Below are 27,107 nucleotides of genomic sequence, written 5' to 3' on the forward strand. Positions count from 1 at the left end.
TGTGTAACTAGGAGATACACATGCATCTGGCTTGTGTAACTTTCAGTTACACATGCATATGACTAGTGTAACTAAGAGTTACACTTGCATATGGAATATGCCATTTAAAGTGGAACGTTATTCCTACTAACCTTGTTTTTCAAATTGACCAAGACTCGCAGATGGTTCTCAGTACCACCGGAAACAAGGTCATATCCCAATGCGTTCAAGGTCTTCAAGAGTTAACATGTCATAACATAAGAAAATAAACGTTAAGAGAGAGCATGGTACGTATTAGTTTTTAATTTTAAAGGAATATAACCATGTAAAAGCCTTACTTCCACAAACTGTGAGCAATTTTTGAGAACATGTTCTTGATAAGCCTTGTACTCCAGGGTAATTACCAGCATCATATAAGAATGCTCCTGGAAAGACTTTGAGAAATGAGTTGATAAAACCCATGAAATACTGCCGCAAGGAGTTTAAACAACATATCATACAATAATTTAGTTTTGAAAGCTACGCATACAACAATAACACAAAATTTAGTTACCTGCCCGCTAAAGAAAGAATTTCATCTGTTGAAACCATTGTATGTTCTGCATCAATATCATCTCCATCAGGCTCCTCATCATAAGTCTCCTCACTGAAGCCACCAACCTAATAACAAATTCAACCTAATCGACCATCAATTGATCTAAAAAAAGGCTAGTGTCTTGTCAGTGCGCACAAAAAACGTCGAGACCTGCATAAACATCAATTGATCCAAAAAAGGCTACAACTATTCAGAAATTATTGTCATAAAAATATTAAGATGCCATAGTCTAAACATTCCAAAAAAAACATGTGTATTCAGCTGGTATACATACAAAATGCATGTGTAATTGGGAGTTATATATGCATATGGCATGTGTAATTGTGAGTTACACATGCACCCGTAATACACAAACTACTCAAAAAGTGAAAACAAATAACACTTTTCTGATCAATTAAAGGAGATTAATCAGTTTGTCTTACTACAACATATGGGACATAAGTATCCAAAGTATTGATATCATGAAGAATATGTATTAGCAGTTTAACACGGATATCAGTAAATGGAGAGATCTGTTTTGTGCAAGGCGTATGACATAAATGATAGAGAATAAATCGCGTTTTCGGTACAAGCAACAAAGTAGGGAAACTTACTGTTTTCAGTGTACCCTTCATATGAAGGAACCTTCCATCCTGAGAAAGGAACCAGGAAAGGAGCTTTAAGATACATAGCTCAAATAACACTGTTTTGCCGCTTCCAGTTGGCGCCAAAATGACCATGTTCATGTCAGAGAAGTAACAACCAGAAAAGCGCTCACTCTGCAACGAATTGAAATACCTGCATCCGCAAGAATAAGATAAACTATTATAACACCTTACTAGTTCAGATCAAGCAAACAACCGAAGCTGAAAAAGTATATAACAACGGCGTATCCTCACCTCAGGAGTGGCTACAGAATTACAGACTCAACAAAGTAAATTTGACACTCAGCAATTCCGCCGACCACCTAATCTGCCACTTATACCTATACCTCCAACATTCACACCTTAGCTCCAACTCCAACACCACCACCGGCTCCAAAGCATGCACCTATACCACCACCGGAACTTATTAACCATAGAAGATCCTTCATACAAATAATTTCACTAACACAAAGATAAAAAAATGTTACTCAAGACGAACACGCTAACTGAAACAGTTGGGTTTCATGGTGCTTAGCAGGTACACATGTAATGGCTTGTGTAAACGGCAGTTACACATGCATATGACTTGTGTAATCTCCGGTTACACATCCATATGTCTTGTGTAATATCCTGTTACACATCCATATGCTTGTGTAATATCCAGTTACACATGCATATGCTTGTGTACTCAGAGCATATAAATTATCTACATGAGCGCTAGAAGCAGTGATATGACATAGAGCTACTCAATAAATAAGATAAAATGACACTTACAACATATGATGTATTCAGCTGCAGCTTTCTCCTCCTCACCTGCAACATTACATCCAAGCCACAAATAGCACAAACATCTCCATTTATAACTCACAGTAACATATTCATTCAAATCCAATGCTAGCCTGCATTTTTGCCTTAGTCACCATCATATCTTCACTCCCTTCTTCTGTAAATTTCATTTACAACCAACCATATCACCACCACTAATTTACAATAAATAATACTAGGATAACAAATTCGATTTCATTGACAGAGATACATCAAACTATATAGAATTAGAAGTAAAGTACACAAGATTAAGCAATTCAATCAAAGTTTATAAAATTCATAACAAATACATGGGTAATAGAGATGATGATTCGCTGATTTCGAATCTGAACACCAATTTTCAGTCAAGTCTTAAGATAAACAGATCGATTGATATTCAGTAAGGAAACCTAGAAAAAAAATTGTAACATCTTTCAATATTTTCATCTTAAAAAGCTAAAAAACGATTAAACTGTAACAGATCTGAACTTTGATCATGAGTTCATAGATAAAATTCAGTGAAATCATAACTTCGAAGATTTCGAGAGAAAAAATTCAAAATTAATAACATATAACTTCAATTGAATTAAGAGATAATGAAAAATGAAGCTTATCTGCACGTCGATTTGATTTCGTAGATGAATCTTCAGATGCAGGATTAAACAAATCATCTTCATCTTCCATATGATCTATCTTTTGATCATATGCAATCGATCTTTGACATAAGTGAAATAACAGAGGCATAGACGAAGAAGATGTGATAGATCGTCGTTGTTGCAGTCGAAGATTTGGATGAAGACGAAGAAGATTTGATGCAGTCGAAAATGAATCTCAGGAACCCTAGAAACCATTGTTCTACAACAGAGAGAGATAAAGATGAAAGAGAAAGAGAATAGAGAAATGAAAAGAAGCTTCTGGGATTCCCTTGTATAAATACTAAAGGGCAATGTTGCCATTATTAAAGTTCGGAATAATTAATTATGGGCCTGATCTAAAGATAATTTGATTTTTCGGGCCTAATAATATCATTTTATGAAAGTGTGGAGTTGAGGGTGGAGGATCCATTTTGTGGGGCTTCTATATGTTTGAACCCATATAGTAGGTGGTTCTAGTATTTTTCACCAATCAAATATACCATGTCTAATCAAAATTAATAAAATACAGTCGGACTGCAGGTACATATTTAAATATACAGACCAATCATGAGTTTTGTCAGCTGATGTACATATGTGTGGTATGTATGCTTATTATTTGGTTCACCAAAATGGACTTAATTAGGTATCTACTGATACTCATGTAATACTGTATGAATCTAGATGAGAAATTTATGTGGAGTACTGTTTCCCCTTAACATAAGTAGTTGATGATAGCTAGAAATAAGTGATGAGAATGCCAACTCGTATCACAATCATTCGACTATCTTAATACTGTAGTTAATATATGTGATATAGATGTATCAGCCTGAACTGGTTTGTTGTTCCTAATCATAAAACAGGGGAACATTTTGAGAAGGACATCATCAATGCGTGCTTCCAACAATCAAAGTTCCTTCTTTTTTTCTTTTCTTTTTTTTTTCTTCACTGAAAGAGATATTTATTAATTGCCATTGCAGATTACGTAGTCTTCCCCATTCCACTTTACAATATCATGAGGATGATTATCATAATAACAAAAAGAGATTGCTTGCTCTCTAGCTTTTCTTGGCAGATTACGAGCTACATTATTTCCATTCTTATGGACTGATTTACAGAACCATAGATTATTATCAAAAAAATATTCTTTGATAGAAAATAGTAAATTTTGATTGGCGCAGTGAACTAGTAATTCCTCGCTATTAAGTGATTTCATTACATTTTCATAGTCCAGTTCAAAAATAACTTGACTGAAACTCAGAGACTTTATCCATTCCATTGCCACCGATAGAGCTTTACATTCCAAATATTCAGCTCCAAAATCAACATCCACCACCTTGTCCACCGTCATTTCTTCAACTCCTAAACATGTGCCTGCAAAATCATGAATGATAATTCCAACAGATCCTTTTCCTGTAGCAGCTATGTAAGAAGCATCTATATTTATCCTGAGAAAAGTTTTTTCAGGTGGAATCCACTCCTTAATCTGAATATGGAGATTATCATTAGGTCTAACAGATGCAATACAGTTATTACATTGATTGACTACATTCAGTATTCTAGCTGAAGTACAGCATTATCATGAGGTTGAGAATTTTGAAAGATCAGATTGTGCACATAAACCTGCAAACATTACTTTCGACAGTATTCAAATGAGAATTTAAACTTGAGTTATTATTATGAAACCAACTTATAACCCAATTCTGAAATGAATTATGAACCTGCAAAATATCAGTAATATTAACATCAAGAGAAGACCATATAGTTCTATCATAAGCACATTCCATGAAGAGATGTTCAGCTGTTTCTAGACTGTGGTTACAGAAGCAACAATGTAATCTAATTTCAGTCTTATAACTAGAAAAACTAGTAAAAAAATGGCCTTTAACTACGCCATATATAAATTTCTCTGTCACGCTTTTTTGGTTTTGGCGTGTCTATAGGGTATACTTTTACCCTATAGACACGCCATGTTCTATGGGCGTGTTAATATAAGTGATTTCAGCCACGCCAGGGTTAGTAGCGTGTCAAAATATCAACCGTTTAGTCACGTTAACTTTTAATTTTTGATTGGGCGTGTTTATAGGTCATTCTATGGCTGCGTTAACCAGTTGTGGTGTGTCCATAAAAATAATCACGCCACTTGAGGGGTGTTTAAAAAGTTAGTTTGATTAGACACAACAGTATGCGTGTCCATAGTGTATGATTTGCAGACACGCCGGCTATTTTGCGTGGCTATAAAGTTGGTTTAGAAAAGCTAGTATGCGTGTCCATAGTGGGCGTTTTATAGCCACGCTGGTTGTATTGCATGGCTAAAAAGTTCGGCTTATTGGACACGCTACTATGTGTGTCCATAGTGTGCGTTTTATAGACACGCTGGTTTGTATGAGTGGTTTATATGCGTTTTGTAGACACGATGGTTTATGTGCTTGGTTAAGAAGTTCGTTTTATTAGACACGCTAGTATGCGTGTCCATAGTGTGCGTTTATAGACACGCCAGTTCTATTTATTATCGAGTATGGGTATACATGAAATGGGTTGTAACTGCGACAGCACTGTCCCAGCTCCGTTGAGGGCCTTTTTCTTCTCCAGCCCAACAATCATTAAATGACTTTCAAAAAATAAATAAAAAATCTTCTGCCCAAATTCGATCGCATGGTCTCTACTAGAATCGAAGGAGGTAGGTAACAAGACGAATCAATCTACCAAGCTTCCAATCTATAGTTATTTAAGATTAATTACAATGCCCTATTTCTGCTATTCCATAGGGACCAAACGATAGTTACAATCTATAGATGAATCATTTGATGCTCCACAACTCACAAAGAAGAAATTATTCCTCTTCCTTATCATGCTCTGCAACTCATTCATCCCTTTTACCCCAAACCTATATTTCCATTTCCTCCTCCTTTACGACTCTTTCACCCCTTTAATCCCAAACACTAGTACTAATGCTTGGACTTGGTTTTGTTGTTGTTTCTTGTTTGCTACTTAATCCATTAAAATATTTTGGTGCTTAAGTATTTTAATAGATTCAATAGCAAACAAGAAGACAACAACAAAAACAAGTCCAAGATGCTCTGCCAACTTAACCTGCAGTTGAATGGCTATAAATAACTAATATGATAAACTTGCTTTCTATGAATGCATAAAACCAAACGGTTGACCTAACAATGCACCTCTTAAGTGGAGTAAAAGCTAATGAATTAAGCGAATAGATCTAGGCTTTGTAAATAGGGTTTAGCAGAGTAATGACGGCTTTGAAGAGGGTGCGCATGGCATTGAAAAGGCGTTAATACCCAGGCGACATACACTTGACCAAGCTCCATAAAAGACCATTTGTGGCTAAGCTACTACCATTATTTAAACAAGGCAGGGAGATAAACATATTATTATACCAAAAGAATAAATCATAGAAATAGAGATTAAGAAAACAGATAATGGCAGAGAATGCTTGTAGTTCAGCAAATGGAAATCACAACGAGCCACCACCCGATTCAAATGCAGGGTATTACTCTAGTTTATAAAATGTTGTTGGAGTAAGATTAATTCAAAGACTATTTTAAGCCTAATTCAAAAAAAAAATATGTGCATGCCTAGTACTATTACTACTAATCCTAACATGACAGATTATTAATTCAACAATCAGTATAGCCAAATCCAAACTCATCCAACATTGCTAAAACCCATCTGCATACAAACCCCACCATGATTTAAGAATCAATTTTTTTCAACAATCCATACATTCATTCTCTAGTTAACATGAAAATCCAAACTGCCAACTTAAATTTGAACCAAATTTCGTACCATGATGATCATCATAACCAAAATAGTATAATAACCAAAAACAAAGTCTATGAGTATATAATTTACACTAACCAGTTCCTTAAACAAAACCCAAAAAATGTTCCAATCTAATCATTCATCTCTTATGAAACAAAAACAACTACATTCAATCAGCTGGTTTCATTATCGCTAAGTCCCTTGGGGGTGGTTGCTCAGATGTAGTCGTTTGAGAAGTACATAATGGTGCTGGTGTTGGTGCTGGCTCAGCCGGTTGATCTGGTGGTATTGCACTCGCTGGATTTCGCTGACCATTACCTGCCTCCACAAATGCAATTATTCTGGATGCTGCTCTGCCAACTGCATGACATACATAATGAAGCAGGGTATAGGGCATTCCATGAGCGGGTATTAGCTGAGTAACACGATAAAGAAGCTCTCTTCTGGCGGCAGAAGGCAAATTCATAGTATCAAATCCATATCTTCGCCCTCCAACCACAACATATTTAAGACAAATAAGCACCACCCCCTCATTAATCACATGCATACCTTCGGTAGGGTGTTCAGCAGTCACAACCCATCCATCCCGCATGCGCCATGTCCTAATGGGTTGATAAAAGATTTTTTTTGTGGTTGTAGTAATGATGATAAGGGGTATCGTTCAAACTCGAACTTGTGAAGGTAATGGATTTTTAGATTTATAAAAATTATATACAAATATAGACAAATTGGTAGAGAGGTACTGGGACTAAAGATTCGGCCATTTTTCATTTTCAAGTGGTTCAGAAATTAATTCTAGGCAATTATAATTTAAAACAAAATGAAGATTAACTCTATTCTTTCCCAAAGTAGATTTTATAAAATATTACTTGTATTTCTTAAGCATGGCATATCAAAAATCCCTAGGACTAAGCATAAACCATCAAATGAAATCACAAATAATTAATTAAAATCTTAATTCAATTAAAATTGGTGCAAAAAGTAAATATAGAATTAAATAAAATTACCCCAAGTATGAAGTTTGGCCTCCTCCGTCGTCCCAGTGTTGGGGTTTATCTCATCATAGTAAAAATGCTCTCAAAATATTTCATTGATGCTCAAAAGTGTTTTACAATGAAGAGAAATACAAGAAATTGATGAAAAACAGAACTCTGCGACCCACAGAAGGCGTCCAGAATCAACGACAGAGCTGAGTTGCTGTTGTCGTTGAAGAACTACGACCCACAAGGACAGTCGATGTTGTTGTTGATAAACGACTGCTGCTGCGAGTCCGTTCTTCGTGTTCTTCAGGCGTGTTAATGGCAGCAGCAGCAGCAGCAGGTAACTTCTCTGCAACTCCTCCTACGCCTCTCTGCTCGCCTCCAAACCTCCCCAAACTCTCGACCACCATTCTAGTAGGCCCAAAGATCATATTTATACTCAAAGACACGCTGAAATCCCTCGCCATAACTCCAAATAATTCGTCTTTACTCGGCAGTGAATAACATTATTTTTGAATATTTTCTTACCAGATTTAGAATTTCACACGTAAACATTGATCCTGCACGCTCTAGTAAGCCTTATACATGCCTCATAAGTCATCCAACTCCTCCAAAACACTTCCATGCACAACCAAAACACACACAACACCGTGTACAGGTCGTGTTCACTCCGTGTAGCTCTGTTTTGAGCTCGAGAATTAAATCGATATTTCCAGCCAATTCCGATCAAATTCGACACCCAAACTATCTTCCTTAGGCTAAATCACATATTTCTGCCAAAATTCAGCCATTGAATCGACCTACCACTACTTCATTCTTCGATCGAAAATTCTCCTGAACTGTGAACATTTTCCCGCCAATTTTCAGTTTTCAAATTGTTGAAGAAGGTGCCCCTTATCCTGGACTGGGGTGCGAATAGCAGATGCTTTGGGGTGACCTGGGGGTGCCCCTTAGTAATTAGGTTACCCCTTATCCAAACTTGGGAGTCCGAATAACACGTGTCCTCCGGGTGCCAAAATCAACTTTTCGAGCCGAATTTTCTTAAAATATTATTTCCAAAAAATCACAAATACATAAAAAAAGACAAAATTAGACAAAATCGAGTGCCAACAATATATAGTATTGAGAACAAATTGGACACAAAAATGTGTCTATCAAATACCCCCAAACTTATTATTTGCTAGTCCTCGAGCAAAATTTATTCTTGAAAAGTGACCGAGTTAATCTCGGGTGGGTTTATCAGAGGTGTACCCACAAAAAACCAATACTCCAGACCCCAGCTATCTACGCAGAACCTTGGAAAGCACTAAAGAACCTCCTTGGTTGGCATACAATTATTGACTTTAAGAGGAAGAACCCTGATGCGAAATTCCAATTGTTGTACACGAGTTTGCACTCAAGCATACTAAAATTCATATAAGTGACAGAGCTCTACTAAGATAGTTTCACGATGGACATCATACTCGGAGTCAGACTAATCACATGAAAAGATTAAGAAGATGGAAAAAGAAAAATGTAGATGGTTGAAAAGTGAACGGTGTTTCCCATATCTGTCTGAAGGCCTCTGCCAAGGTGAACCTAACCTAAATGACTGAGATACCGGTCTGACTAATATTAACACACTGGCATATACAAGGGAACCAGTGGTCAATAACTTAAATCTAGATCAACAAACTGGCAAATACAAGGGAACCAGCAGTTGACTACACATAACAATAACCATTTTTTTTTTTTTTTTTTTTTAACTTAACGGCATGAATAGATCTTTTGGATCCAAGCGCATGCTTCTTGTCAGCAGATTACACGATAGTTCCCACGGGTCCTGCATTCCACGCTTGCTTAGGCGACGGAAACAGGGAGAACACACGCATATTGCTATCCAAGTGTTAATACTTTTTCCGATTGGTCTAACTGGTCCGGTCTTTTTTTTTTTTTTTTTTGAAAAAGGTAACTCAGTCACTCTATTTCACCCTAGCAAAGGTAACAACTTGAATCGTGTGCCCCACCAAATCACTTGAAATAAAAAAAAAACTAAAAATAGAAAGTGAAAAGGACTCGACAAGATATGGCGAAACTATCATGTTATTTCTAACACCTGAGCTCTGTGCTTTTATGAATAGACTCTATAGATGTTTCCATCTAGTCAGATTGGTTCCTCAACTCCTAAAACAAAAATGTTTCCATCCACTTAGATTGGTTAGTGCTATCCTTAATAGGCGTAAATTTCTAGGCTCTGGAGTTTATTTATTGCAACTAAAAAGTTTCTCCCATACCCCCAAACTTAAATCTAACATTGTCCTCAATGTTCTAAAGATGAAACTAAAAGCATGAACAAGGAGAAACTGTTACCACTTGAAGCAAAAGAGATAAGGAAGGATATTACCGTGTCGCAAGAATATTGGGTTACCTCCCAAGAAGTGCTAAGTTTAAAGTCTTCAGCCAGACTTAGGAAAGGATTAGTCAACTCGAACCGTATAAAAGTAGCCGGAATAACTGTGGGTCTTTAAAACCAAAAAGAGCTGACAAAAGGAAACTGCAGTGAACCAACGAAATGAACAACACTAGCATGCCCTTACCTAGTTTCCTGATAACTATCGCTAATTGTGGTTCAGGTTCAGGCTCTATGAAAGGGTCTAAATAGAATATTTTCATTGGCTGCGTTTCTTCATAGGTTGGATCCAAATTATTAGGTCCTAGAGTCTGGAAAAACTCAAATATGATTTTAGAAGCGCACAATAATAACCTAAATAACTGAGGATCCTCTAAGTCAATCAGATATGACTTACAAAATTGACCACAGTGAGAATAGTGGTCATTCTTAAGCAAATGTGTCGGTTCTAATTTCCTAAAGCATTTAGGTCTAGTCTCACAACTTAATATTCGACACATTTGGAATATAAACGTTCCCACAGTTGGAAGAAAACTATTTGGTGGGAAAACAAAGTCAATCTGAGGATCATAGCCTGGGCAAACCACATCAACCAGAGGATGGGTTTCTAACGACTGAACTTCTTCCTGGACATCATTAGGTTCGGGAAAACGAGTATGAAGGTAATCTTGTAAAATGGTTGAGGCACATATGTCAAGTCCCAAGTGAGGGACCTTTCTAAGAGTTAAAGGTAAGGCACTAGGAAGGTGATAATCACCCCCGAACTTAGAGTTTTCAGTGTCTCTAGATAGACCTCTAATTATTTCTTGAATTTCCGTATCTTCAGAGTCCTTAAAATATTCAAGAGATTCTTCTAAGTTATTATCAGGTAGTGCATCTTTACTCATCTCTACGGGTATATCTTCTTCATCTAATACTATTGTTTCTGAGTCGCTAGAAAATCAGTTCTGAGTCATCCCAAGTCACACTTTTTTTCTCTTTTAATAGTTGCAACCTAAAGTTTCTACAACACAACAGAAAAACACCGGAAAAAGTCCACAAACAACTGGTAAAAATAATAACTAACACTAGCTCTCGTTAAAGGCTTCCAAATTTCAGTAACGGCAAGAAACTGGTAAGTTAACTTTTGTCAAGTTTCCTAGACTATTGGATCAACGATCTTAAAACCAAAAATGGGTTTTGTAACAGTTTGCAACGCTTAGTGACTGTTACAAACTTCCGCAATGGTTGTTGTTACAATCTTTTTTGCAACGAATTTGTACATCAATGATTTAAAACCTCCTCCCCAGTTTCAAAGGAAGGGGGGTCTATGAACTCAACCCTTTTGCGATGTTTTTTAAGGTGCTGTTCAGAACCATCATCACTCATGATAAGTGTAATTTTTTAATTCTTTTTGAACAAACAGAATGCAATTTTGGATTTTAAATTTTCGATGCAAGTGTCATTTGTTTAATAAATATGATGGTGACAAAAAAATACCAAGCGTTGCAAAGTTGGATTCGTGTTTGCTGTAAAAGAAATATTTTTTTGAAATAGCTATCCAGATGATAAGTGTCGGTATAATTTTTTTGACGAGGAATTCTATGATAACTAGATCAACTTTAATAATATTTCTTATTACTGCCACAATCTGTTAATTGGTTTCTCTCCTTTAATACAATTAAAAAATTAATTAACCATATCAAACAGAGCTTGTTATCGGTAGCCCAGTGATAAATTGGGCTCCAACTCTTCTCTAAATAAAAATTCCTAGTTTATGGAAAATAAATTATAAAAACCACTACTCGCGTCATTACTAGCTAAGCAATTCTTCAAACGCTTGAAAAAACATAAAGTGTCTTCATCAAGCTCCCCTAGAATGGAGAAAGCTAAGACATCCAGACCATATCCTAAAGAAGTACACTTGTCTAAATATTTAATGCGTTTTCTTGAAATCGCATTAGGAATAGCCTTCCCCTGGACAAAGGAACGAATACCATCACCAGTGAAGGGCGAGACGCCAGTGACATCCATACAAACATCTTGTCCATTTTCCCAATTAAGAAAAAGAATATTAGCAGGCCTCAAATCTTTACCATTATCAGAAAACATACCAAGAAGGACTTCCTTACGCGCAACCACACCAGTTTTGTAACAAATATCGGCTATAACATCACGAGCAAGATCATGACGAAACTTGCTTCCAACATCTTTAGCACAATGAAGCGCATGATACCCAAAGATGTCCATGTATTCGTTACAACTTGAGCATAAACCATTCTCAACAAACAAAGGGATACTAAGGCGATAACAGAGCACAGCTCGGAACTGTCTAGGACATATACACTAATTAAACCCGCTAATAGGTACCGTTAATAAATAGTCTTGAACCCGCTAATTACACTTCTACAAAAGAGACTCTCTTGCAGAAATAGAAAATTGATCTGAAATTTACTTCTTAATTACCACAATTATCGAGAATTTTGGTAATTTACAAGAAATGTTACAGGAGTGCCCGCAACTTGTCTCTTGACCCCGCTCCCTACTTGTTCCTTTCTTTTTCATGTACCTCCACTAGACCTAACACGTATGAATTACCAGATCCATCCAGTTAGACTGACTTCAATGCTGAGCTAACTGTCATCCCCACGATCATAACTTACAAATGTCTATCATAATTTTATTTGGATCCGTACCCCTACCGTCAAACTTAATTTGGCATTCTTGACTACTCCATTTTTTTTTACGCGAAAGCCGGACCCAGGTTCTTACCCGAACCCAACCAATTGGACTGGTCCCACTGCCAGACTCAACACCGCTCAACCCACTATACAACTAATCTACCACAAATCTTTAGGGTGGCGGAGATTGAACCCCTAAGTTTTTCCTTACCGGAATTGACTATTCGCAATTATGGATATGCATATATACCATGTCTATTCAAAATTAATAAAATACAGTTGGACTGCAAGGACATATCTTTCATAATACAGAGTACAGACCAATTATGCGTTTTGTCAGCTGGTGTACCTCTGTGTGTTATGTATTCTTATTATTTGGATCACTAAAATGGACTTAATTAGGTATCTAGTGATACTCATGTAGTACGGTATGAATATAGATTAGAAATTTATGTGCAGTTCCACCTTTACGGAAGTAGTTGATGATAAAAATAAGTAATGAAAATTCCAATACTACTCCTAGTTAGCAATTTGTCCAATGATTCGCGAATTTTGTGGTATTGATCGTTCCTGAACAATACCACAAACACCGAACCTGGTTCGCATGGTATATGGGGATTTCGAATTTTACGCGAATTATTCAGATTTACGATTTGTTCGGTCATCAAATTCGGACAGCTGGTTTTATTAGTTGACTCGACTCATACGTACTGAGTCCACCTCAGTCAACCGTTTTAAGTCATCGGTCCCATTTCACTCATTTGTTGAAGATTTTAACCATGCCCACGCCCTTTGGGTTACTGAACTAGTTACGAACCACTAGGAAGCTAGTTGGTTGACGATTATTCTTGGTGTATTATCTATATATTACTAAATATTTTTTTTAAACCATGTTTCTAGCGATACATAACCTTAAAATGTCGTATTTTTACTACCGAACTAGTATCTTTAAATCGAATTATACACATACGTATGCCGTTCCGAATTACTACCGTATCACGAATGGTTGACCGGATTTTTGACCGAATCTGGTTTTTACGGATCCGAATAATACATGTACGTATCACGTTCCTTACGTTCGTCGAATACCGAATTGCTAATTAGGCTCGTGTCTATTAATTTGAATATAGACAATCATTCGACTATCTTAATATCTTAATATATGTGATATGGATGTATTAGACAGAACCGATTTGTTGTTGCTCATCATACATCTAGGACACATTTTGAAAAGGGCTTCATCAATGCTTGCTTCCAATTATTAAAGTATGGAAGGTGACAAACAGTTAGAAACTTTACCTCCATTTAGATCTTGTTGCTCGCCATTTTCAATACAGATGAGAAAATCAATTCTCTATACACAGTTGTAAGCTAAAAATTCTACAACATAACAATAAAACAACGAAAAGACAAGCAACTGGTAAAAATAATAACTAGTACTAGATCTCGTTAATGGCTTCGAAATTTCCATAACGGCAAGCAACTGGTAAGTTAACTTTTGTCAAATTAACTAGACTGTTAGATCAACGACCTTATACCAAAAATGGGTTTTTGTAACAGATTGCAACGGCTCATGATTGTTACGAACTTCCACAATGTTAGCCTTCGTTACAATTGTTTTCTCAACGTATTTGTACATCTGTGATGATTGACTCATTTAGTAGTTCTATTTTCTTATTTAGTTTGATTAGGTTTTGATTCTTGTTTTGGTTGTTCTATTCAGGTCAGAGCAGAAAAATATAATTTTTCTGGAATCAATGAATTTTGAATCTAGGTACGTTTAGATTGTTGTTATTACTGTTGATGTTGTTGTTTTAGGTTCAATTTCTTGGTAATAATAGTTGAATCCAATCATCTAAAAACGATGAACTCTCATGATTACAATGGATTCAGTTATTGACTTGTATCTGTAGATGATAAGATGAAATCTGATTGTTAAAACATCTGTAGATGTTGGGACTTACACATGCTTGTTTAGTTAGTTGATTATACATGCTTGTTTTATGACTTTTGGAGGCTGGCAGTATCGCTTTTGCATCTAGACTAGTTTGTGTATACAATGATTAGTTTGGCTGATATTTTTATGTTTCTTTTACAGGAAAATCAACACTTGTGGTGGTGTTGATGGTGGAGGTGCAGGTTTTGGAGGAGGATGAGGAGGCAGTGGTGGTACTGGATCAGATTTGGAAGATAATTTGTATTTGGAGTTAGTGGTGGTGTTTTGGTATGAAGCTGAGAGGTTTGGTATGGATGTTAGAGCTGTGTTAGACATTGTAAGTTGGATCTACTTTACATTCTGCTTGTCTTAGTGGTGATGTTTTGGTATGGATGTGTAATTTTTAGTTACACAAGCTAAATAGATGTGTAAATTTCAGTTACACATGCTAATTAGATGTGTAACTTCTAGTTACACAAGCTAAATAGATGTGTAATTTCTAGTTACACATGCTAATTAGATGTGTAACCTTTACTTACACATACTTTGCTTTAGGTAACTTAGGATTGCAAGTTCATGATAAATGGCATATTCCATATGCAGGTGTAACTCCTAGTTACATAAGCCATATGCATGTGTATCTCCTAGTTACACATGTTATATGCATGTGTAACTCTCAGTTACACAATTCAGATGCATGTGTAACTACTAGTTACTCTAGTCAGATGCTTGTGAAACTGAATATACATTGTTGTATGTACTGTTCATTTTGATCTTATAAATACTGATTGCTTGTTGTTATATTTCAGGTTTCAGATAACTTCATAAAAGCTAATTGCTTAAACGTGGTAATGATCTCGCTGGAACTGGAGTTGACGTTGAATACACAAGTCAGATGCATGTATAACTCTCAATTACACTAGATAGACACATATGTAACTCTCAATTACACTAGACAGATGTGTGTAAATTCTAGTTACACATGCTAAAAAATTGTTGTAAATGAATATTAAAGTAATACATGTATTTTTTTTTTGTGTTTTCTTTTTGATGTCTATTTTCTGCGTATATATACAAGTGTAACTTTGCATTACACATGTCACAAGGATGTGTAACTTTTGGTTACACTTGCCATATGCATGTGTAACTTCTATTTACACATTCGCAATGTACTTTAATAATTTCGGGCCTAGATTTAATAATTTCGGGCCTATATTTAAATTTTATTTAATTATGGACTTGACAATATAATAAGGGTATCAAGATCTTTTAATAATTCGGGACCTAGATTTAAACTTCTTTTAATTAAGGGTCTCATATTATGGGTTACCCATGGGTGGGGCCTGAGCATAATTTTCCCTTAACAATAACATTGTCGAGATGAATACCGGACATGGAAAGAGACGAAGAAGCCCAATGAAAAGATCCTGTCCAAACGACCGTACTTGAACTGGATCGAGATTCATACCGTACTACATGAGTCTATGTAAATACTAGATACCTTAGCTAACTCCGATTTGGTGATCTATATAAAAAGCATATATATCAGAGTTGGAGGTGGTAGGTTAAATTCGTTGGAAAATTATCACCAGCTCACTTAAATTTTGTAATTTTCTGCAAAATTGGTCAAAATTTTCCTGCAAAATATTCCAATATATTTTCTTTTGTGTTGCAAGAACTTAACTGTATATTTAATTTTGTGTTGCAAGTACTTCACTGTTTAATTACTTGTTGTAAATTTTAGAATACATATAACGTCCGAAAAGAACTTGACTGTGGCAAGAAAATGATGTTTCAAATTTTGCAACAGAAAATAGAGTTGATTTATTTTAGAACTGCTGCTGTTTTGTGTTGATAATCTCACCAACAATGAGTTGTTGCTAAATAAGATTGCAACAATGAGTTCTGATACAAATTTAGAAAATGAAATGGTTTCGCGCTGAAAAATCAGGCTTAGCGTGAAATCGTTTCGCGTTGTACTGCTGTAGAGAGTGACCATTTCACGCTAGGGACAAAACCCAAAGGCACACAATCTTCATACATAGAATCTCCACGGTCACGGTATAGGAATTCTTTTTCAAACTCAACAGACACACTAGAAAACGGTTATTTAATTAATAACTAGTCGTAAGGGGCTTTTTTTAATTAATTTCGCATGTATCCTCACACTTTTTTCTTATGATTAGTACAATGGTTAGTTGTGGTTCTAAATACTACTGGAAATTACAAGGTTGAGAGTTCGAACCCTTACCTCCTCCAAAGGAGCATGAAAACCATCAGGCTACTTGATGATTCTCTCATGTATCCTCACACACCTTTACTCATTCATCACCCATCCATCTTTATATGTAAAGAACCGGTCATGCAGAATGCTCCTAGGTTAGCTAGTTTTCACCTATGTTAAATTTCAGGTTAAAGTTGTAATAATGTTGTTAATTTGAGTTTGCAGTGGTCTGTCAGAAAATGTGGTATATATGAATAGGAATTACACAAATTTTTACATGTCCGTCCCCTAAAATATTCAGCGAACAAAATGATTTTCGCAGGAACATTAAGTCTAAAATTTCCAAAAATCCAACAAGATTATACCTAAAATGCCAAAAGCAAAACTATCGAAAATCTGAGTAGTTAGACATTACATCAAAGTGATTGAAGGTGTTTCAAGTTCTTCCACGTACGGTTGTTTCAATGGTGGCGAAAAGATCATTGGGCTGAGGATTGTCGTTGGATTGTCGTTGGGTTGGATTGTGGTGTACCGTCATGTATTCTATTGGTTTCTTATTTTTGGATCGACTAGGTTACTCTGAGGATGGTAATCCAAGGTTTCCCTATGACCTACACCTTATTATGGGTAATAAAAGGATAACCATATCTTTAGGATCTCAGATCCCTTCACACCTACCGAGAATGGTAATGAGCTCTACTTTATGCTAAAACTGAATGGATTATTTGAGGTTTTAGCTTTGTGATCTCACCAAACATTCTTAATATATCATCAACGAGATTACATACCATCAAAAACACATATAGAGCATAGAATAAAGTTACTCCACTGAACGGTACATAGCGAGCAAAAAAAAAAAAAACAAAAAAAAAAAACAAAACCCTTAAACCGACTGCACCTTACAATACATCCTATTAGTTATTAGTTACACTACGAGTGAGGCCAAAGAAATGTGCAGTCAAACCCTATAGAGTATACAGCTTAATCTACAAACTGATTCCATGTTTGCCTTATCAAAAAAGTACCAAGCAAAACATGATATACATATACCGTCACTCACTACTTATTCTAATAAGTAGATAGAATTTTATACTTTATTGGATTGCATTAAAATATTCTGAATGATACTCATCAACATTTTAGGATTGAAATTCTTCCGAGGTAGGGTTTTCTTTTTCGTTATTTAAGAAAAAACAAATTACATAAATATATACGGTAATGATACACACATCAAAGATGTGTACCACGATCTGCACCGCAAAAAAATCCAAGAATTGTAGAGCAGCCTTGAAAAAGATTTACAGGGATGGGGCTAAAGGTGGGGTCCATCTTTTTTTCCTCTCTCACACAGTGCAGTCACGGGGTTTCCTCCACGGTACACCAATCATTTTCCATATATATATATGGGGCTCACACATATGGGCCAAGGTCCCACGCTCATAATAAGATTGCAAGTTATCAAATGAGATGCCAGATCGTTTCATGGCATAATACACATGTGATAATTCGAATTACGTACATTTGGTTTTCATTTCGGACCATTGTGGTTATTTAGCAAATCCATGCTGAATTCCCAAAGCCTTTTCCCCAGATCTATATCTCTGGCTTGTGGCGATGAAAGTGTTTCCTTGCAATCACTAAAATACTTTCCAGTAACACCTTTCAGATCTGGATGAAGAGCAAGATAACAAATTGTTGATGCACCCTGCATACAAGAGTATAACTAGGTCATTTTATGATACTTTGGGGAAGAGCAAGATAACAAGTTGTTGATGCACCCTGCATACAAGAGTATAACTAGGTCATTTTATGATACTTTGTTTGACATTGGCGCGTAGAACCAACCAAAGATATGATATTCGGCAATGTTTTACGTTATTTGTTAAAAGAAATAATCTTTAGGAACTTGGGTTAGTTTTATTCATTATAGACTAGATATGTGTCCGTGCTACGAACCGAGCATTTTTTTTGGTGTGCACGGTTTTCGCCCCGCCATGTGGCGATGTAATTTTGGTTTGGTGTAGCGCGGTGAATACATTGAATAGATAGAAAAAAGATAAGAAATATGTGCGAATATTATTTATTATTTACTTTCGTAGAAAATATGTGTGCGATATGCTTTTTTTTTCTTTCGAAAAGAAACCTAATATGGTAGATCCTTGACTTCCGAATTGATTCGGACTTGAAAATTTCCAATTTGGTCCAAATACAGTAGGTCCTGGATTACAAAATTGATTTTTTTTTGTAAGAATTTCTAAATTTAGTTGTTTGATTCCTGACATATTTACGTTTATTTGTTTAATTTCTAGTTTTCACTGAGTTAAATTTAGCAATGTTTAACGGAAGTATTGTTCATCGTAGAAGGTGCTATCAACGTACAATTAAGTATATAGTGTATACGCGGTGTAACAAAATTAATTAGGTTAAAACTCTAACGGAAATGTTTTCCACCTACTTCTTTGTTGACGTTGTTACTAACGACGGTTAAATACTTGATGTAAATAAAGTGTAACCCAATTTTTACTATTTCGACTAACAGAGTTGTGCCAAGTATCTCACCATAACTTCTACAATAAAAAAGACCTATTTCGATCAATAAGAATCAATTTTATTACCGTTGGAAATGAGAGCTTATTTTATCAAGCTCTTTTAAGAAGAAGATATTTTTTGATGTTTTTTAATAATTACATATGACACATACATGTTAAATCATGACTTGACCCTCGTGCAAACATTTAACATTTCCCACATCAAAAACTTAAGCCCCTATTTTAGTTCCTTTTCAAATATGTTTTCATGATTTGGCCCACATGTTGTAAGTTAGGTAATTCTACACCAAACTAATTTCATGATGGTATGTTGTGAATGTTTTACAAAGTAAACGTTTTTCATATCAATCAACGGAAAGAATTACCTGGGGTATACTCTTCCTGAAAGGCATCGATATTACTGCCAGTACATGCCACATAATGCCTGGAAACATTCAAGTCCCTATTAAAACAATCAAATAAAATAGGGTCTTCTATTGATCCAAGATAAGAACTATAATTATTAATTGTAAGATTTACCTCTAAAGTTCATAAATCGAAATATATTAGTTGCTATAATTCCAGGGTGTAGAGAATTTGCCGTCACGTTTGCTTCCTCTTCCTAACTCACTCATCCAAAATCACATTGTTAAATTCACAAAATAGAGTGCTAGCAGTTTTCAGGCGAAGCTGATGCAATATTCCTGATTGTATAATCTATATGGTACCACATATCAGTATTTTCCGCTCAACTAATTAAGTCTACATATATGTAGAAGAGTAAAAGAAGTGGAACAAGGGACAAGAGGGTGAAAAAAATATGTCACTATTGTTGTCAAGACCAGTGCCACTATACAAAGGAAGCATATAAAAATTCTCTTTCATGATATGTAAACTCGTTTTGCAGATATGGCTCCATCCCATGTTGTGTTAGGCACTAGGTGGCCGAAGCGTGCTTAGGCGCCCATGGAAAAAAAATATATATACATCTTCGCGCCTAGGGCGCCTTATTGCCTACGCGCCCCTTGGGCGACTCATGCACCAAGGGCGCTTTTCATAACATTGGCTCCATCTCGACGACTCGACCAACAATGTGGCCAACAAAAGGCCGAATCAATGCATACCGGAAAACATAGTATTTGGGATTAGTTCGGACTCTGGATACTGCTGGATCTACAAATTTAGTCCAATTATGCCAACCATGTGTTACTTTCAATTGCAAGATATTAGACTGACCTGCAAAATCCTAGCTAACTCATTTGCATGTAGAACATTTGCAAGCTTGGATCGACAATAAGCATCATATTTTTTGTACCTGTTTTTATTAAAAAAGAAAAAGAAATAAAAAAGGCACAACTAATGTGTTAGGAATTAGAAAAGTGATGTGTTAAGCACACGGATAAATATCCAGTTATGCACAAAACGAAGCAGAAAACACGTTTCTTAGATTGTAAGAATAATGCGTTATGGAACTAGTACTTTGTGGGATCGTTTATGATCTCAAGATCAAGCAAAGAATCCTCCTTCGAGTAACTATGAGCAGTGGAAGATACATTGACTATTCTTCCTTCTATGCCGGTTTTTTTGGCTGTGGTTTTCAGCTCATCCATTAACAACTTCGTTAGTAAGAAATGTCCTGAAATATACATTTGATATAATTTTCAACATTAAAAGTTAAAACCATTAAAATAAAACATTAAATTATTGAAAATTAATAATATTTTTAAAACATATATTCCCAACTTATACAGATACAAAAACCAAAAAATAGTCAAATATTGAAACCCAACTATCTCATGAAAAAGAAAATTTAAGCCGAACTGAGAACATAACTGAGTTTTTTTTTTTTTGAAGCATATAAAATTAAAAAGATAACATAACTAAGTTTTTAATAAAGAGTAATCGTGTAATACCCGCTCTCCACATATATTTACCTAGGTGATTGGTAGCAAAGTGCAGCTCTATTCCATCTTTAGAGAGCTGGAATGGACAAGCAAATATACCAGCATTGTTGCTGCAAAACAACGTGGATCTAATATTAGTATCGAATCTCAATGCACGATATAAATATATGACTGGTATTATCAATGGAGAATGTATTATAATGTATATATATACATACATGAGGATATTTAGGGGTTGTTTTGAAGAAATAAAGGATTGAGTAAAAGAAGTGATGGATTTGATGGATGTTAAATCCATCTCCATGACATCAAGCTTCGCTTTAGGATTTTCTTGGAGTATCATTTCTTTTATCTTCAAACCATTCTTCAAATCTCTTGAAGGTATAATTACTTTGACCCCTTTTAGAGCCAATACTCTTGCTATTTCTGTCCCAATGCCACTTGTTGCACCTATACACGCAGCCAAAGACTTAGATTTAAAAGTGTCACTCTAATGGTATTTTTAGTTGTTGTTAGATCGCATACAAAACCTGTTCCGTGTACGATGATGCAGATATTCATGTATACATAGACCAAATAGTAGGTTAATGATTTAACCTGTGACAATCGCAGTGAGACCTATCGCGTCGATCCCCTCGGTGACATGTTCGGCTGTAGACGAGGAGTTAAAACCGGAAGAACCAAATTTTGAGTACCAGTGACCCATCTTCAGTTAGCTGCTAAATTTTGATATTGGGCAGTTTTAATGGTGGTACTGACTTAGCTTTGTAAATTTTTCAGGCCATCAAGTTTCTGACCAACACAGATATTTTCGACGACAAACGATCTCCATGTCCCCACAATAGACAAAAAAAATTGAATACAAGAGTAAAGAGGGCTAGGCCTAGGCTAAGGCTATTATTAGATAACTAAAGAGGGTGGGGTGGGTGGATGACCGAAAAGCAAAGCCTATAACCCATTAAACAATTTAACTAAACTAATAAGTTCAAGATCATATGCAAAACCTATGTATCCGATGTTGATTTTCTTTTTTTATGAGATGCTAGTTGAAGCTAAGTATCACAGAACCGTCTTTTCAGTTCTTTGGGGTTGGCATGCCATAATGTATGGATTTTGCAAGATCCTTAAATAAGAAATTTCTGCTTGAAAAATATGTCTACCTGTAATGCTTTCTCCGGAACTTTGATGTGTAGGAAAATAATTTGTCTTCCTTTGACTATCCTTTTAAAAGATACGACAATTGCATATTGTCCTACACATCTCTATAATATGGCAGAGTGACCCCAGCAAACTATATTTGTTAAGCTCTCCATCTGTCATGTAAATCTTAAGGTCGGACGTTTTTGAACAGGTTTAATGGTGGTACATACTTGTAAATTTTTCAGGTCATCAAATTTTTGAACTAGACAGATATTTTCGAAGACAAACGATCTCCATGTCCCCACAAGAGTAAAGAGGGCAAGGCTAAGCCAGTTATTAGGTAACTAAAGCGGTTGGGGTGGGTGGATGACCGTAAAACCAAAGCCTGTAACCCATTAAACATTAAACAAATTAACTAAACTAATTCGCAAACCGCCATGTGGAACCAGTTTTTATCTAAATTCCGATGAAAAGCTCTCTCGTTTATTTATTTTTATTGAGGAGAAAGGTTAAGACTTGTATCGAAGAAAAAAATTTGGGACAAAAGCACTTGGAGGTGCTACAAAGAGCTGAAGAGAGGGCTCCAACAACAAAACAAAAGAAAAAAACTGCAAAGCATAAATGCTGACAAGCTAAACCAAAAGCCTAACAATAAAAAAAACAAAAGCACACCACTCTATAAAAATTGCAGAGTTAATTCTTTTGCATCATTTGTTCTTTACAGACTCTAAATGACCTCTGCCAAGCTTGTCATTAATAAGTTTGATTAAAAAAATTTCGTGGTTGTAGTAGTGTAGGTTAAAATTCTCGGATTTGCGAAGGATAATTTTTTTTTAGACTTAATAAAAATAAATAAATAATTTTATATGCACAATATTAACAAAATATGGGAGAGAATTTTTACCGGGGATCAGGATTCCACCATTCACCAAAATCTATGTGATTCAATAACAATTCTTATCATGCAATTCTAGAAAATATAACTCCAATCAAAGGAAATTGTGATTCTAATCATTGCCTAAATTAGATTTTGAAAACATCCACTGTTAATCGCGAGCATGAAGTATCAAAAGCAATTTACTAAGCATACTCTATCAAGAGAAAACACAATTGATTAATAAAAATCATTTACTCCATTTTTATTCGGTGCAATTAATCATAAAAGAGTTGCATAAATAAATTTTACCACATAACTTTTGGAAGAATGGCTTTCTGCGTCACCCCTGGGATTGGGTTTAGCTACTCATGATGAAAAAACTCTCAAATTGATTCATTGATACTCAAAAGTTGTTTACAATCAAGAGAAAATGGAGAAAAACGGTCTACAACAGTGTTTGCGACACATATAGAGCGTTCAAAAAGAACGATACAACAAAGGTGATGTTGTTCCGAAGTCGGGGAAAGGAATTGAGTATTGTCGCAATTAAGCGACACTAATCAACGACTGTCTCTGAGGGTATTATGTTCTTCGTGTTCTTCCTTGCACCAGCAGCAAGCTTTTCTCCTGCGTGACTTTCTTTCGATTCTTCTCGGCTCCTAAACTCTCCCAAAAACTCTCCAACTCTTCTAAACTCTTTAGCCTTGTATTTATAGTGTTTTAGAACAAAAATATCGACCATAACACCGTATAATTTTCCATTAATCCCGTCATTGCTCGCTGCCCATATTTAACAATAATTTCCATTTTTGGCTTCTACACATGTAAACTTTGATCCTGCACGCTCTAGTTAACCTTCCACACGCCTCCGAAGTCATCGAACTCCTCCAAAACATTCCATGCATGGAAAACACACAATCAAACTCGTGTTACAGGACATGTTGCTCTGTTTTGAGCTCGTGACTCAAACCAGGATTTCCAGCCAATTCCGATCGAATCCGATGCCCACAATGTGTTCCCTATCTCATATCACAACTTCCCACCAAATTTCAGCGATTGAATCGCACTAAAACACCTTTATTTTCTCGATCACAAATCTGCCAGTTTTGAATATATTTTTCCCGCCAAAAAGCTGTTTTTTAATTTAAAGAGAAGATGGATGCCTCTTAACCAGAGCTTGGGTGCGAATAGCAATTGGGTGGAAATAGTAATTTTTGGGTGGAAATAGTAATTTTTATGGGTTTCTCCGGGACATTTTTGGGATGCTTCCGGTGCATTTCTGGGGTGCCTTCGATACATTTCTCCGGGGTGTAAAACACTGCTTTTTGAGCCCCTTTCGCCGCAAGGGCTTATTTCTCTAAAAATTCCTACAAAGACATAAAAGAACACAAAAAATACAAAATTGAGCACTAACAATACATACAATAGAGACATATGAGACACATAAATGCGTCTATCAACACCCCCAAACTTATTATTTGTTAGTCCTCGAGCAAATTTATTCTAAAAAGGAAAATCATTTGAACCCCTAGGTGGCCCTAGTGGCGGAGTGTTGTCTCCGGAGGGTTTACCAGAGGTGTACCCACAAAACCTTTACTCCATACCCTAGCCATCATTTAGAATAATTTTTTACGCACGGGATACAATATGGCCCGGCCACATCGTTTAAGTATGTGGCTCCTCTTTGTTTGTTTACACGTATGTTAAATTAAGTTTTAAACAAAAAAAGAACTTCTATTTTTCTCTAAAAAGACATGAAAAGTCAGATCCCTAAAAAGTAGCTCCCTCTAAATCCCCGAAATAACCAGAAAACTGACACTTTTCAATACGTCTCAAGCAAATAAGATGGGTCACATACTCAAACGATGTGGCCCGACCACATCGTAGCCATTCCGAATTTTTTGGGCACTATTCAAAAATGGTGGGGACCACTAAGTGATAAAAGATCTACCCTATAATTATAATGGGTGTCCCAAAGTGTGGTAATGACTAACCTACATATATATATATTTAACCACCTCCTCCCATCACCACCACCTACCACCACCGACCACCACCACCATCTACCATCTCGAACCACCACCACAACAATCTCTATATATAACTTAATTTAAATCATTAACAAAACCAAATCAAAATAAAAATTATAACAAACTCATTAATTGTCATTCGTTTTTGGTCGAAAAAATGAGAAGTAATCATCAAAATAAAATGAAAATGGAAGTTGCAGAGAGGATTTCGGCTAGGAATTATCTGAAAAACTTTGTTTAACTAGCCGAACTCAACTTTAATGGAGTTTTTTTTTCAGAGAAAAGTTCGGTTACCTCGCAAAAACAAATTCCCAACCAAACTTTTAGTTCGGTTACGTCGCAACTTTTTTTCCTTTTTCTCCTACCCGAACTTTTGTTTCGGTTACGTAGTAATTTTTTTCTCCTAACCGAACTTTTCTCTGAAAATCTATATATTGAGTTCGGTTTCGTCGATTTTTTTTCACAACCGAACATGTGGTTCGGTTACATCGCAACTTTTTTTCATATCCGAATTTTTTTCTGAAAGCAAAAACTCCATCAAAGCAGAATTTGACTACCTGTGTTTTCAGAACCATTTGCGGAACTACACTTGCAGATGAGTTCGGTTACTTGTTCTTCAGATGTCCTATCCGAACTCTATATCTATGGTCGAAATCAGTTTATAAGTTTTAGTTTTCATTTTTTTGAATTTTTTTGCCAATTTAAGCAACATTAACTAAATTTGAAATATACCTAAGTACCCAAAACCCTCATTTCGAAATCAACCATCTTACAACAACAAAAAAAAAAAAAAACTTTCTTCTCAAGAATTATTCTTTTAAAAACACTCAATTAATTAATCTAGCCTCAATTATTAATTATTATACTAATACTAATTTAATTACCAAGGACAAGTTTGGTATTAAAAAAATTTAGATAAGGGTTGGCTCATTATACTTCTAATATCCACGCCAAAAAATGAAGAATAATCCCCCACCATTTTTGAGTAGTCCCGAAAAAACGGTTCATCATTAACGCCTTGTCATAAGGGATGCTGACAAGGCAAGAGAATCCATGGAGGGTATCATACAGGAGACACAGTCTCCTAGACCTCCTAGAGCCCCAAACTGCCGAGGGCTTTTTCTTGTTATCTGTTTTTTAATTGATAGGTATTCCGAAATTTAAAGCTTCACCATCCACGAATTTTAATTTCAACCGTTAATCTTCAACGGCTGATATTCAAAGTCGTAGATGGTGGCTTTATACATCTCGGAATGCTCTCATATTTGGTTGGAATGTAGAGTCTTATAAGAAGAACATGTCACCAAAAAATTAGCTTCGAATTCATTACCGGTCGGACTCAATAAAAAAATGACACTAAAATGTGAAGATTATGTCGATATAACCATGGCAACGGATTCCCACCCCTATAGGTATATCGTTTACTTGGTATTTTTAACGACCGCGTTGATAATCATTATTTAATGTTTTTTAACCACAAGAGATGCGTGATCTTAAAAAATTGGAGGGAAGCAACCGGATGAACCGGTTAAAAACCCAGCTGGACTAATTGATTCACCGGTTGGACCGGCCGGGTCACCCGGTTCAATAATTCTAAAGCGTTTTTTGGGAAAATTACTGGGTCATGAATAAACCAGCCTATCTTTTCTACTGGGTCACCGATTTCCGAGTTGGACCGTCCGGACCGGGCCGGTTTTCTAAACATTGCCGTCACTGTTTTCGGCGTTTAAGCATAACAAGTAAATTCCCAACAGCTAAGTTCTTGCAACAAAAAAAAGTGGAAAATTGTACAGGCAATTTTGACCAATTTTACAGGAAATTACAAAAATATCTGTGAGCTGGGGATAATTTCTCGGGTATGTATATGCTTATTAGATGGATCCCCAAAACGGGGTTTGCTATACTCATGTTGTACTATATGAGATTAATAATTTTGTCACGTACTTTTCTTACACCTCTACTTTGTCACGTACTTTCATACACCTCTACAAAAGTAGTTGATGATATAAATAAGTTAGCAGAC

At 35.8% G+C, this 27,107-nt stretch overlaps 1 protein-coding gene and 2 long non-coding RNA genes across 3 annotated transcripts; 1 reads left to right on the forward strand and 2 right to left on the reverse strand.

Annotated features, from left to right (window-relative positions):
- Nucleotides 1-539: 539 nt before the first annotated feature.
- Nucleotides 540-1,525, reverse strand: LOC113328832. The gene is made up of 3 exons (XR_003349576.1): nt 1,453-1,525; nt 1,168-1,351; nt 540-724 (listed from the first exon to the last, which is right to left on the reverse strand). It is a non-coding gene; the product is annotated as an uncharacterized LOC113328832 (long non-coding RNA).
- Nucleotides 1,526-14,193: 12,668 nt separating this feature from the next.
- Nucleotides 14,194-15,252, forward strand: LOC113328799. Its single transcript, XR_003349561.1, has 3 exons — nt 14,194-14,219; nt 14,544-14,718; nt 15,191-15,252. It is a non-coding gene; the product is annotated as an uncharacterized LOC113328799 (long non-coding RNA).
- Nucleotides 15,253-17,772: 2,520 nt separating this feature from the next.
- Nucleotides 17,773-21,778, reverse strand: LOC113328666 (short-chain dehydrogenase TIC 32, chloroplastic-like). The gene is made up of 8 exons (XM_026575701.1): nt 21,635-21,778; nt 21,256-21,487; nt 21,068-21,147; nt 20,613-20,769; nt 20,370-20,448; nt 19,674-19,755; nt 19,520-19,578; nt 17,773-18,310 (listed from the first exon to the last, which is right to left on the reverse strand). Exons 1-8 carry the CDS (start codon nt 21,741-21,743, stop codon nt 18,134-18,136), a joined length of 975 nt encoding a protein of 324 aa, XP_026431486.1. The 5' UTR covers nt 21,744-21,778; the 3' UTR covers nt 17,773-18,133.
- Nucleotides 21,779-27,107: the final 5,329 nt, after the last annotated feature.

This window comes from Papaver somniferum, unplaced genomic scaffold (genome assembly GCF_003573695.1).
Source record: "Papaver somniferum cultivar HN1 unplaced genomic scaffold, ASM357369v1 unplaced-scaffold_114, whole genome shotgun sequence".
Lineage (NCBI taxonomy): Eukaryota > Viridiplantae > Streptophyta > Magnoliopsida > Ranunculales > Papaveraceae > Papaver > Papaver somniferum.

Bases quoted from the DNA above. Each gene is read 5' to 3' on its own strand.
- LOC113328666 (XM_026575701.1), bottom strand. From the start codon at position 21,743: ATGGGTCACTGGTACTCAAAATTTGGTTCTTCCGGTTTTAACTCCTCG. The intron at 19,756-20,369 runs GTCAGTCTAATA...TGAGTGAGTTAG, and splicing joins AGTTAGCTAGGATTTTGCAG to GAAGAGGAAGCAAACGTGAC. The intron at 18,311-19,519 runs GTAATTCTTTCC...TCTTGTATGCAG, and splicing joins TCAGGAAGAGTATACCCCAG to GGTGCATCAACAATTTGTTA.